The sequence below is a fragment of the Nothobranchius furzeri genome, chromosome 9 (assembly GCF_043380555.1).
Source record: "Nothobranchius furzeri strain GRZ-AD chromosome 9, NfurGRZ-RIMD1, whole genome shotgun sequence".
NCBI classification, from domain to species: domain Eukaryota; kingdom Metazoa; phylum Chordata; class Actinopteri; order Cyprinodontiformes; family Nothobranchiidae; genus Nothobranchius; species Nothobranchius furzeri.
The window spans coordinates 67,793,736-67,808,119 of NC_091749.1; the positions used below are offsets into that span (position 1 = coordinate 67,793,736).

Genomic DNA, 14,384 nt, shown 5'->3' on the forward strand with positions numbered 1-14,384 from the left:
CTGTCAATGTCTTCATTTGCAATTTTTATTGGTAAGAATACAATTAGTACCATGATAAATTATATTATTTATTGATAAAATAGGAATTGAGAGGTCCGATATTTGAAACTTATATGGGTAACTTTTTTCTGATTGGCTTAATGAATGTTTACCATGTGAAGTGCCTTGAGAAGATGCTTGTCGTGATTTGGCGCTGTATAAATAAACTTGAAATGAATTTATTAAATGTCAAAACGGCTTGCCGGAATTCCAGATTAGTCTCCTCCCTTTCCGGTCGGCCCATGGATCCCGGATGAAAGAATGAATGCAAGTGAAGCAGTGAAGTTATTTTCTAATTATCTGCTTTGCCTTCGCCTCGAATCACATATGTTGTACATCAGTTTAAACAAGAAGTAATTATGTGAGTTTCGACTAAATCGGTCACGTACTTAGAGATTTGTTTGAGCCTGGCTTGAGAAAATATTTAAATGAACTTAGATTTAAATGAATAAAATGTTCTGTATTTAGTTTTATGTTTATACTTGTAGGGAAATTAATTTGACTTAAACTCATTTTCTGTTGGAATTCAACACAACCTTCCAGACCTGAATAGGTCCAATATTTAAACATTAACTAAACAGACAGGAGATATTTTAAAATCCAACAAACATGAAAAATGTCCCAAAACTCCTCAATTTTCATTTAAAGACAAAAACGTTAAATAATTCACTCAACGTCAGTTTTTATTACGCACGTAAAATATTAACTTCATCACATCAGCGCAGATATGATGGCCTGAGTGTAAAACAAAACAGCAGCAAGAAGTGAACGTTAGACAAAAAACAAAGAAATCATAAACATTTTGTATAAATGGAATCAAACACAAATGGATGAAATCTGTTTCACTAATTAACTCAGTGAATGTGTTTGTTCACAACAAAGTGAGACAGTTTTAGCGTTAAAATAAAACAAATCAGTGCAAAGAGCTGAAACTCATCAGATCGTTTAAAATAAAACTCCCATTTTCTCAACAGCTTCCTTAACTACGTGGAACATTTCCAAATTCTTTAACCCTTAGATCAACATAAGATGTTTATTTAGTGTATTTTTCCCTCTTATTATAATTTCAAACAAACAAAAAAAAATCCCATAATTTGAATAAGAAACGTCTCAGTTTAGTATGCAACAACACTTAAAACTAGGGCCGTGACTCGATTAAAAAATTTAATCAGATGAATTAGAGGCTTTGTAATTAATCTAAATTAATCACATTTTTAGCGTGTTTCTGTTTTAACTTAAACTTCTGTTTTCAACTTTAAGACACGTTGCTTGTTTACAGAGTAGTGAGAACACGGAGCGTGACTACTTTCATAAACTACTGTTAGGGCAAAGAATTATTCTGTCTGGAGCTTTCAGCGCTGCACAGATGTTACGTAAATGTTAAAAATATAGCTTAATGCAATTTTTGTAAAGTTTCCGGTGCCACCGGGCAGCTGCAGCAGAGACGATCTCTGAAAAATGTCCGTGACACAGACTCAGTTGTCGTCTGGAAGTGTTTTTTTATCCAAGTTAAGAAAAGAAGCGGACGGGTTTCCTAAATCCTGCATCAGTCCAAGCAAGGCAACTTCTTTCTGTTTTTATTACGTTTTAGTAGCCATTAGCACTGTGTGTTGTGTGCGTCAGTGATATTTGGTCTACGAGGAAATCGTGCAATGACAAAGGTTCCGCCTTGCTCGAAATGCAAGCTGTGATTAAATGCGTTACATTTTTTTAACGCGTCATTTTTTTCTAATTAATTAATCATAATTAACGCGTTAAAGTCCCGGCCCTACTTAAAACACATTTAGGAAGTTCCCCTCTGAGGTCTTCCCAGTTTGATGGACAGATTTTATCAGGGTAAAGAAAAGCTGTTAAGTTGCTTTTAAATGCCGAGTCCACCTGTATCACATGACCGCCGTTCACCTGTTTCTTTACAGCTCCAGAGCCTCAAACAGCAGGATGATGAACAATGGGCTCTCCAAACGGGTCAGGGACAAAGTTCTGCTGAAGCACAGATTAGAGTCTGGCTATAAATCAGAACCCATTATCTCTGAACATCTCCTAGAGCTCCATTAAATCTATTTTAAAAAGAGGAAAACTAAAACCGCGAAGCTGCCAGGAGAGGTCAAAGCAGCAGAACTTTTGGACCAGGCGGGAATTAATCAGAGCCAAAGACGCTAAAAGGTAAAAACTGAAGGACAAACAATAACATTTAAACAGAAACAACCTCAAGCAGTCTCTACACTCACTTGGAATCTTTAAAGAAACCCAAAACCACAGCGAAGCACGGCGGTGGCGGCATCATGATGTGGTTTGTTCTGAACACTGGTCCTAAATAATTGATCCAACTGAAGGACTGAAGCTGCATTCAGGAATCTTCCTTTGGACAAGCTTTACGTTTTTAAAACCATTTAGATATTCCACATCTCTGTAAGCCGATGGTTCCTGATTTAGCTCTGATGGAGGGACGGTTTAGGGAGAAACCTTTAAAAGGGTTCAGAGTTCATGTGAAAACCCAAATCTAAGCTGGTGTTTGATTTAAAGCAGAAGGAAACCAGTTCCTGTTCATTTAAGCCAGAACGTCGGAGCTGCTTCTGCTGGAGGCGAGGCGAGGCGAGAGCAAAACTGTAAGAAAACACACAAAGGGACATTTTAGAGACACGTTTTCCAGCTGAGCAGGACACCTGGGACAGACGACGTCCCTGCAGACACATTTATAAAAATTATTGTGCTGTAACTTATTTGTTCTCAACTGATCCTCATTCGAGTCAGTTTGGGTTTCCAGCTTCTCCAGAAGCGGTTTCAGATTTCTGACATGTTCTTCCTGCTAAAAACCAAACAGAGACGGATTCCCGAAGAATTCTGGGTCCTCCTGATGATCCGAGATATTCCCAGGAAAACTGTGGCCCAAATTTCCTAGAAACATCGAAAATTTTAGCAACACAACAGCAATCCAGAAGCCCACCGACCCGGATACAACCTGATTTATTGCTTTAAGAATGGCTCCATGACACATAATTCCTGTAGAAACATCTGAACTGAAGCTGGGCTCCGAGTCAAAACTGGGACAGAAATATTGAGGAAAAGAATCAATTTCCTTCTGGTTTACAGTGATTTTATAACTCGACCAAAATGAATCAGATGTGTGTTTAAACACAAACTCAGAAGGAACCTAAAAGTCTAGAGGATCGTCAGCTATCGTACAGGAAGCTCCGTTCTGCCCAACAGGAGCTCCTGGGGGTAGGAAGCTCCTGTTGGTCTGAGGGAAAAGCCAAACTTTACAAACGGATGTTTCCCTTAAGCATCCAAGTGCTGTAGAAAGCTCTAGAGTGGCCTGCTGGCTGAACGGGATTATCTCAAATGTGTCGACATGGCCTTTTTCTCCCTTCCTGAATCCCATTTTTTCCTATTTCACCTCCTCTGTGGGCCACGCGCCCCGTTCAAGCTCGTTTAGTTAACTAAACCAGAGAAATTCACCCAAACATCTCAAAAACAAATATTAATGTCCATCTCTTCAGAAAAGATCTGGTTCATGACTTTTTTTAATCCCATCAGAGGGATTATCTGTGTGGAAACACAACAAACATGTAATCCAAACAAAAATATGGATGTTGTTAAAAAAAAAAAAAGATTTAGTGAGATTTCAAACTCGGGTGAAAGCAGCAGCGCTCAGTTCATCCAGGCGTAGGCGAACAGACCGTTCTCCTTCCACAGGTCACAGCGAGTGGACGCGGGGATCTGGAGCGTCAGGTTGCTGGACAGCAGAGCAGTGGCTGATGGGTACTCGGGCCAGTCCGCCTCCATTTTACCTGCAGGAGAAGCAAGCCAGTGTGACTTTCTGATACATTTTTACCTGCTGCATCAGACAGAAACCAAGTCTGAAAGGTGCAGTTTGTAGGTATTTGGCTCCACCTAGTGGCACAAATGAGTCACTGCAACCAAGTAAAGAGAAACCGTATAAAACCGGTGTTTCTCCTAGGAATTTTTCCAGCTGTGGCGGGGGGGGGGGGGGGGGGGGGGGGGGGGGGGGCTTGGGAGAAATTATGACATGTCTCTAAATAAAGTAAAATTTTCCAGTGCAGATTGGAGACAACCCATAGAAGCACTGATTTGATCTCATTTCAGAGAAAAATAGAACAGGTCAGATGCACCTAATAAATAAATTTACTAACAAACTCAGGAATCTTTCTTTGCTTCACTGTTCTGGTGCTGAGAATATCACTAATGCGGATCAAAGGAGATACACAGATGAATGCACCTCTTATTTATTATTTGGAAACTACATTTACTGCAGCTGGCAGAGGCAGAGATTTTTTCTATTGATACACAGAATCATTTTAAATGTTAATAGGGGAAGACTGCAGGAGGGAGCGGTAAAATACAGGGGTCCCCAGCAAAAACAAGAAACTTTACGAGTCTGATGAAACCCGCTGGTTTTCCATTAGGCAGTCACGGGGCAGCTCCAACGACCCAGTGGCTGTGCTGGGTCAATGTTATCGAGCCCAGTCCGGTGTCGGTACAGGATCAGCTCAGGTGCAAGATCGGCTCGGGGTCCGTCGACTGCCGATGACGTCAAAGTATGACAAACCCACTCGGACAAAATACACTACACATCTTTATACTGTTGGAAAGAATTTAGCAGTTTCGTTATTAAATAATGTTTCTTACGACGAAAGTTAGTGTTTATAATGGTAATTGTAAAATAAAACACTATATTGTACTCATAATGTTGAACTCCTCTTTGAGCACATCCCTTGAAGGATCATAGGTGTTAGCAACACCTGTGAAATTGTATTTGCAGGAAACAAGTGTGTCCCCTTTATTGAAGTATTTTGTGTTTAGTTTTTGACGTCTTGTCCATGCGTAGTTCAGTTACGCTCATAGCTGCTAGCCAAAACTCTGGAGTTAAAAGTTTTCTGGCTTTACTAAAATACCGGTCTGTATTTGATTGATGGTAGTTTTACTTTCTATTAGACTCCAAATGTAATCATTTGGCACGTTTCTAATTCATAATTTGTAAGAATGTAATCGGTGATATTAGCATTAGCATTCCTATGGGTTTTTCCATGTATATTAGCGTTGGCTAACCACTCGCTGCCAAATTGCAGCCTTTGCGATTAGAAAATCTCCTTTTGTCACATCGCAATTTAATTGCACATGCAGTTAATCATTCAGCCCTAATATACATGCAGCTCTATGCTAAAAGTGTATTTTAAAAGAGGTAATGATGGATTTCTTTGTAAAAGTTGTCCATCTTTCCAACAGAAAGATTTGCCTGGACCAACGTAACGTGATAACAACGTAACGTGATAACAACGTAACGTGATTATGTAATTCCGTACGGTTCATGTTCAGCCAATCAACTACTCTGACGTCATGGCAGTCGACGGACCCCGAGCCGATCTTGCACCCGAGCAGATCTTGTACCGACACCGGCTCGGCAGAGGGTGAACGAGCCGAGGCGACGTCGTGCTCTGTTTAAGAAGAAGTGTTATTTTCCCACTTCAGAAGAAGCGTCCAACGTGTTTTTACGCTTTCTCCGAGACATGTCACGTCGCTAAGTTGTTAGCGCTGCGCGCTAACACGTCAATAGTGCAGCGTAGCCTGCTGGAGGTTTTAAGGGTTCAGAGTAAAACACCCGACCTCTCAGGCTGCTCACACATCGATCTTAATTTGTCGCTGTTGCACTCACGCCGTAATACAGTATTAGATGCGGTTAAAGTCAGACATGAAAAAATAAATAAATTTTACATGAATAAGTGCTTAGCCTGGTGGGAGGAGGAGAACCTGGCCTAATAAGCACTGGAGGAAACCCTGTCAAGATCGTCAACACTCGTTTATCTTAATGCTATTGACACATGTAAACCAAAAAGCATTATATCCACTGCTACCTTTCTAATTTTAAACTCAGTAACTTATGCTGTAACTGCACCTTGCCCTGCCTGCTCCTCCTTGCTGCCCGCCGGCTGTGATCACAAGCGACAACATAGTAGTTCCCGCTGCTTCTTCGGGAAACAGCGCCCAAAAAAAACAAAAAAAAAACTTGGGATCTTGTAGGCGTGGCGGTGGGATTTCAGCCATGGCGGGCCGACACGGCTACGCCTATGTAAGGGAAACCCTGATAAAACACATGTGAGCAGCAGGTGTTTGAACAGAGTCAGGACATGGATCATCTGGCACCTCCATCCCTGTAGAGCCTGCTCCCCAGAGCACATCAGAGTTGATCTTTTCCCAGTTAAAAATATCAAATCGTTACAAAATAAAACAGAGAACGTCTATATTGTCTTTAGTTAAAAAAAAACCAGTTTAATGGGAATAAACATGAAGCTGAAGTAAAATTGCTCAGGATCAGAACACGCAACTTCTGGTAGCCCCGCCCCTCAGATGATCTGACCAATCACCATGTTTTATTTGTAGTTTTCTGAGTTAAGAGAAACTGGACCCGAGGAACCGAACTACAGGAGTGGAAAAACCCTAAAAGGGTCCGGAAAGAGCGGCTCTAGAAGATTTAAGTTATTCCACGACTGATTCCTGATCTGAGGTCTGTTATTCTGTGTTTGGAGCTTCAATCTGATTTTTTACAATTAACTCGTTCACTGCCAGTGACGTCATTTGCATGTTTTTACTGCGTGGGCGTCGGGCGAGCCCCCGCACCGTGAGAACAAACATCTCAGCTCTACAGCCGATCTTCATCCGCGTACGTCACACGTCACGTGATCAGGAAGCAGAACAACCATGTGTTAGGAGATCGTTTTGAGCCTCTGCTGTAAAAAAAGTGAGGCGTGAACTGGAAAAGCTTCTGCCGATCACAATTCAACAACGGATTATGAAAGAACGGACAACGCTCGAAACACGCAGATTCTTCCTGATGTAAGAGGTGAGTCTTTGCTTTGTTTTGGTTGTTTTGGTGTCAACATCATCCTAGCGCGCAACGTTCTGTCACTCTTTAAAAAAAACGTAAAAACAGTGAGAAACGCTGGCAGCGAATGAGTTAAACCTAGTTATGTCTGCAACGGTTCTTCGTCCATGTTTGGCTGATTGGTTCCGAGCACAATCCGGAAACATGATCACCTGTCTTGGCAAAGTTGACGAGATGTTTCGTGATGAGCTTCTGGAAGTTTCTGTCCTCCTCCGAGAGATTATCCAGGAAGAGCTCCAGGTCTCCAAAGAAGGCCAGAATATCCAGAGAGTGGAAGGAGAAGCGGCTGGGGAACCACAGCAGGCTGTTGGAGGTTTTGGCGGGTCCGGACGGCGTGTGTGTCACCACGTAGCGATACACGGGACTGCTGAGGGCATCTGTGGGAAAGAGGAGGATGTTGAAGTTGACCTAAAGCACAGGTGAGTCTGTGAAAATGTTACGATCAGTTAGAAAACAAGAATGAAGAGAACTGTGTAAAACATTTAAAGAAACCTAAATAAGAGGGGTTTTTTTGGAAGAAAACAAAAAGAAATGAAGAAACTCGAGTTATAGTTAAAGAGCATCCAAATTCAACTGTTTTAAAGTCACATGAAACATCACACACTCATGAAATTCACCTCCACATGTGACCCATCCCCGTGGGGAGCGGTGAGCTGCAGCTGTGGCTGCACTCAGGAACTATTTGGTGATTTAACCCCTAATCCAACCCCTTAAAGCTGAGTGTCATGCAGGGAGGCATTGGGTTTTTGGTGTGACCCGACCGGGATTTGAACCCAGATCTCCCTATCCCACCACCGAGAAGGTAATGTTTGTAACGGTTCCTCATTCATGTTTGGCTGACTGGTTCCGAACAATTATATTAGTTCAAGTAATATTTAACGAGTTAAATTAAAGACCAAGTTTAGTTGTTTTTTCAACACTTCTGCAGTGGTCTCTGGTATAAACGCACGCCTGTGAGTCGATCTCCACGGAGAAAACAGCTCTGGCACTCCTGTTTCAGGAAGTAGAAGCTAGCCAGGAGAGAGGGGAGCAGAGGAGGGCAGGTTTTGGAGTCTTATTCCCTAATGTTTGGAAATCTCGCTTCTGATTGGCTAACAGTAACACGATTCTACTGATGTCTCCATTTGCTTTGTAACGTTGATGTTTTATCTCCCCCTTTCCAGTCAGAGTTCCCCTGTCTGTTTTTATCGGAGGCTAATGCAGGAACTATTTTTACATCTAGCCTGACTGAAACTTAAGAGTTACCGATCATATTTTAAAAAACAACAGAGTGTACAGTCTGTGAAGACGGCTCTCCCTTGCCCTGACTCCAACACGCCTCCACCTAAAAGGCTAGGTTATCCAGATTTATCTCTGTAGTTATGCTGCTATAGGCTTAGACTGCTGGAGGATACACTGACCACTTTCCACACTCGACTACTTTCTTCTACAATCTGCTCTTTAACTGTATTATTTCCTGCTACTTCAGCTGTTAACTTTATTTTCTTTCTAAGTGTTTTTCTCCCCAGAAGAAGCTACAAAGGTGTTCTGCTGAGCTGTGGTGGCCTCATGGAGGGGGCCATCGGCTAGCACACTGCTGCTAACCACTTAAACATTCTCCCTCTCCTGATAATAACTTTTTGCTTTCCTTGTCGTTGGATGTGCTACTACTAGTTTACCCGTTTAATTATAGATTCACTAGGATAAATACAATAAAGTTTATCTCTCACCAAATAGAATATTTACTAAGAAATCACAATGCAACCATAGAACATTACTTGGTATTTATGGTGTGTGTGTCTGCTTATCCTGAGCTAGGATCCTCTGGAGGTTTCTTCCTGTTAAAAGGGAGTTTTCCTCTCCACTGTCGCTAAATGCTTGCTTAGTATGAGGATTGCTGTATAGTCACTGACACTAGTCAGTGACTTGATGCAATTTGCTGGGTTCCTTATATAGGAAACATTATTTCTGATTGGCTTAATGAACTGACCTGAATTGGAATGTTTATTATGTGAAGTGCCTTGAGACGACTCTTGTCGTGATTTGGCGCTATATAAATAAAATTAAATTGAATTAAATTGAACTGAATTGAATTGAGAAACACCCTAGTTCTCGGTGTAGACAGAGGACGAGTCTGGCAGGCCAGGCTATAGCACCAGCCCCCCCGAGACCCTGCGTGGATAAGCAGGTACAGAAGATGGATGGATGGTTCTGACACCCAAGCTGATGAGTTACTGATTTAAAACCGGTTTATAATTTGCTGACAACTTTTGTATCGGCGTCTGCAGTGATGCGGACGCTGAGCCGATCTGTCGTGGGGAAGAGGGAGCTGAGCCAGAAAGCCAGGCTCTCGATTTACCGGTCGATCTACGTCCCAATCCTCACCTATGGTCATGAGCTTTGGGTAATGACCGAAAGAACGAGATCGCGGATACAAGCGGCCGAAATGAGTTTCCTCCGTAGGGTGGCCGGGCTCAGCCTTAGAGATGGGGTGAGGAGCTCGGACATTCGGGAGGGACTCGGAGTAGAACCGCTGCTCCTCCGGATCGAAAGGAGTCAGTTGAGGTGGTTTGGGCATCTGGTCAGGATGCCTCCTGGACGCCTCCCCGGGGAGGTGTTTCGGGCATGTCCTGCCGGCAGGAGGCCCCCGGGTCGACCCAGGACACGTCGGAGAGGTTACATCTCCAATCTGGTCCGGGAACGCCTTGGGGTCCTGCCGGAGGAGCTGGTGGAGGTGGCCGGGGAGAGGACGGCCTGGAGCTCCCTAGTTGGGATGCTGCCCCCGCGACCCGGACGGATAAGCGGAGGAAGACGAGACGAGAGACGAGACTTTTGTATCAACATTTAAACTATTTTACAGTAAATCTTCTGTATTGATTTAGTGTGACTGGATCTATGACTGAGTTGTGAAGCACCTTGGGGGGTTGAAGAAGGCAATTTACATAGCACCTTCTAAAGTCCTAGAACCCCCAAAGGCACTTTACAACTCAACAGTCATTCACACGTTCACAGCTGGTGGTGATGTCACCCTGTAGCTACAGAAGCCCTGGGCCACAATGACGCAGGCGTGGAAGTTGTTTTCCAAACTGGCTGTGATTAAAAACAGAGAAGCTGAGCACAACGCAGAAAGAAAAGCATGATGTATGCAAAAACTACCCAGAATGCCTTGCAGTCACCTCAACAGCTCGGTGTGGTTACTCTGAGCTGAGTGAGTTTTGCAAACCCTGGAGGCTGAAGCACAGATCTAAAACCTGCTGAACCCAAAACCCAAAAAATAAGAAACGTTACAGAAAATAAAACGAGACAGACCGCTGACAGGAGCCTTTAGTTTTACACCAAACTGGAAAATAAAATCACTGCTCGTTGCGGGTGGACGGGGAAATTCTTTTCTAAAGCCTGGTTTATGCTTCTCCGTCTGCTCCGCAAGGGACGGACACGCACGGATTGACGGAAGCGTTTTGCTCTTTCACTTCTCCGTCTCCTGGAGAGTGTTGCAAAGCAATTGCTCAGCAGGACAACAGAGGGCGTAGCGCTGTTCTGTGGTATCCTGTCATGTATCGGTCCAAGATCGTGTGTTTATATTGTGTTTTTTGTGTATATAAGAGACTTTTAACACGGACATATTTGTCTCTCATTCTCCCACCGCTTCATGCGCTCCCCACCTCTAAACCCACGTTTCCTGTCATTTCCGTCCACAAATAAAACGCTTGCTGCGCATCTTTTCACTCCTCCAGTAACGGGGGAACGTTCATATTTTTAGTTTTTTCGCGAGGTATTCTTCAAGATTCTCCGTGTCTGCCGCTAGTTATCCTCGGCTCTCTTTGCAATGGCGGCGCTGTAAAAAACAGCGGCGTCCTGACCAATCACAAGCTTGCGTAATCCGTCTCGTTCGACGGATGTTTAGAAAAGTGGGCTCGACTCCGTACGTACTTGCGTGCCTGCCGGAGCCCTACGCAAGGACGGATAATGGCGTTGCGTGTCTCCACACTGATGCAGACGGAGAAGCATAAATCAGGCTTAAGAGGGTGTTGTGGAGAAAGTCCACCCCCCTCGGTCTCCATGTTGGACAGTCAGACCCTGAGCTTCATCCTCTCTGTGAGTTTACCTGCAGCCCTTTGGGCCAGATCGTTGTTGGGACACGTGACTCTGATGTCGGACACCATGGTGGTGTACGCCCTCTCTGGACAGCGGTCTCTGGTGGGACAGGGTGCCGAGGACGGATACAGCTCCAGCGCCTTTCCAGGAAGATCCGGACTGAACGTCTTAAGTTTCTCTAAAAAGCCCCAGAAAAACAAAAACAAGTTAAAAATAATCCTCTGAGTGACTGGATCAGTTTTGATGTTTTGTAGGAAAACGTCCCCAACAGAGCAATAAACTAAATAATTTAACATCATCTTAAGGAAAACAGGAGTGGTTTAAAACTCATTTATATTATTTACAGGTTTAGATTAAACCAGCTTTCACGTTTCTAACTAAAGGAAATTTCATTAACAAGTTCATTAAATATTTATTTAAAAGTGTTTCATAATCAGGCATCATTAGAGCCTAAAAACAGGCTGAGCATGAGTGGGTGTCCGGCGTGCATTTTTGTAAGTCTTAGGTTGTATGTGCATGTGTGAGCATGAGGGAGGGAGTGTGTGACAGTGTTTGTGTATGACTGTATATGTCAGGTGGGGCCTTTGACTGCTCCCCTCTCCTGGGACTTCTTTTGATGATATAGATCTTCGTCTCCCCTCCCCCTGCCACACCTGGTGTGGGGTGTAGTGCCTTGGTCTGCCTGAGTGTTCGTGGCTCCCGGGTCAGGGGGTTTAAGATTTTTGGCGTCTGCTTGATCAATCCCGGTGGCTGCCTGGTGGGGTCTGGGTCCCTGGGCTCTGCTGGGTCCCCGGCGGGGGTGGTCGCCCCTGGGTCCCGGGCTCGGCTGGCTAGGGCAGGGGTCGGCAACCCAAAATGTTGAAAGAGCCATATTGGACCAAAAAAACAAAAATGTCTGGAGCCGTAAAAAATTAAAAGCCTTATAATGAAGGTAACACATGCATGTATCTATATTAGCCTACTATCAAAATGACTAAGTTGGCTACAAATACATAATGAGCCTTCATGATTAAATGTTTATTTTCCCTGTAGCGCATCCTGTAGAGAACGACGCACCACGTGACTACGATGCCGCCTCAAGTTTAACTTCATTACAATATTAATGAATCATGTTTCATTGCTTTGAGAAATTAAAGAAATGCAATAAAGAAATCCGACTTTTGATGTCATTTTTATTTTTAAGATTCGAAAAAACTACAAAATGGAACGTGCATAACGTGCCCCTCATCGGGGCAACAAACAGTGCAATAAAACGCAGCCTGCATTTATAAAAACGACTCCTTCATGTAGTCGCCGTCTGTGAACGGGTTTCCACGCTTTATTATCTCCCAGGTTGCAACAAAACTTGCAGCAGTAGTGGAGTTTGGAGATGCAATCCACTTCTTAAATCTATTTTTGCGCTCCTGTAATTTCTCCAGAAGTAATGCAATCCCACTTTTTCTCTCACTCCCAACTGGACACTCGGCTGCAAATGTAGCATGCCTTCCCTGGAAATGTCTTTCCACATGACTCTTTTTGTTATCTGACAACTTCTCGTTACAGAGCGAACATTCAGGCAATCCTTCCAAATTGGCAATGAATGCAAATGATTCGGTCCAAGAAACGTTGAATCATCTGTTCTCCTCAGTTATTTTTCTCTTTTTCCCTTTGGGATCCATGGCCAATCACACAGCCACCGATTTGTTTACAACAGCCACCTGCCTGCCTGGCATCCCGCCCGGCTGATAGAAACGTGTGTCGCAGGCTATGACGCAAATCTTCGTTGACAGAAATGTTGAAATTTAATATTTTTCTACACATTTTTACAGCACTGAAAAATGTTAAGAATGTTTGTGTCATTTTTGTCCTCCTACAGAAACTATATTAAAACAAATCATTTATTTCCTTCCGCCATCTTTTTCCATTTTCAAACATTTTTGAAAAAGCTCCAGGGAGCCACTAGAGAGCGCTAAAGAGCCGCAAGCGGCTCTAGAGCGCGGGTTGCCGACCCCCGGGCTAGGGGGTGGGAGGCTGCGGGCGGGCCTGTGGACTTGCCGCTGATATCTCCCAGGACTCTGCCGGCTGCTGGTTGTAGCCCCCCGGGGCGATCCTCTGTGCCTCTCGAGGGGGGCGGAGGCCTTTCTGGTTGCAATCTCCTGGGGGTCCTTATGTTCTGGTAGCCTGGCAAGCCAGACTAAATAAATGTAACCCTAACCGACCCTGAGGACCAACCTGTGACAAACCAGTGGTAGTCCCCCCACGTCCATGTAGAGATGTTTACAGCTAGAGGACTGAGGAGAAACCAGAGGACAGAGTTGTGAGTCCGGTACCAGCTGACTGTCATGAACCAGAACCAGGTGACCTCTCACCTGAAGTCGGCCTCCTGCTCGGTTGTCCCAACAACAAACGGGACGTCGTTCACCTTTCCCTTCTCCCAGATCTCAAAGGGCGGAGCTTGGAGGACGTAACCGTCCACGACCGCAACAGGTCCGATGAAAAGGCCTTTAGTAGGGAGGTCGGTTAGATCCGACCCGGCCCAGGACGGGTACTCCTCCCACGGGATGGCCTGAGACACACAAGCAACACGAGCCAATTAGAAACAAACAGATTCCATCTTTAGTCCGGGTATATGCAGGGATCTCAACGTTTAATTTAAGACTTTTCAAGACCCCGCAGATAACCCGTTAGTGCCCCCTACAGGCCGGATCGATGATCTACAATGTGTAAACTGTGATAAGTTTGGGTTTAGGAGGAACGCTAACCAGGAAGTGACAAACAGCTCTGCACATTTCCACAAAAAACAACAGCAAAGAGGTGAAGGGGATGGATACCGGTTTTTATTCCCAACCGTGCGGCAGATGGGATAGTCATCAGCTTTGTGAAAATGAACCAAACTAAATTAAAGTGTGAGATTTTTCAGCCTTTTCCTGGTGGGAACAAACTGTTAAAGCTGCAATAGCCAATATGGAAAATAAGTTAGCTTGAAACGTTTTTTTAAATGCCATGCTACGTACCCCTATGGGTTCGTATTTTGTGTGGGGAGACTTGTTTATAGCTCGCTCACTCCAGAAGACACCATCGCTCAGGATATTGGGAGCGCACTCACAACTTCCGGTTGGATCCGCCTGGGTTGCTACGCAATGGACACACAACTTACCATTGGGCCGCCAGGATTCGGCCGCCGCAGCTGTGGACAATCGGGATGATTATGTTCCTGGATTAAAAGGGACTCTTCGTCCAGCAGTAGAAGGGGGAGCTGCCTTGAACAGTGAGCCGTATCTCTCTTCCTGGGTCCGTGTTTTGGTGCCTTGATGTGGCATTTGTGTTGGGTTGGAACAACCGTAAGCTAAGCTGTTAGTGACCTGATGTTAAGCTGGGAGCTGCTCTGACCAGT

General features: G+C 44.3%; 1 protein-coding gene across 1 annotated transcript in view; it reads right to left on the reverse strand.

The window, feature by feature from the left end:
* Positions 1–701: 701 nt before the first annotated feature.
* The window catches only part of si:ch211-71n6.4 (para-nitrobenzyl esterase), a 44,471-nt gene continuing 30,788 nt past the window's right edge, over positions 702–14,384 (reverse strand). Inside the window, exons 6-10 of the mRNA XM_054731945.2 lie at positions 13,360–13,556; positions 13,223–13,281; positions 11,022–11,189; positions 7,090–7,314; positions 702–3,827 (exon numbers count right to left, since the gene is read on the reverse strand). Coding sequence (XP_054587920.2) covers positions 3,688–3,827; positions 7,090–7,314; positions 11,022–11,189; positions 13,223–13,281; positions 13,360–13,556 — 789 coding nt within the window. The 3' untranslated portion in view covers positions 702–3,687. The remainder of the gene's footprint in view (positions 3,828–7,089; positions 7,315–11,021; positions 11,190–13,222; positions 13,282–13,359; positions 13,557–14,384) is intronic.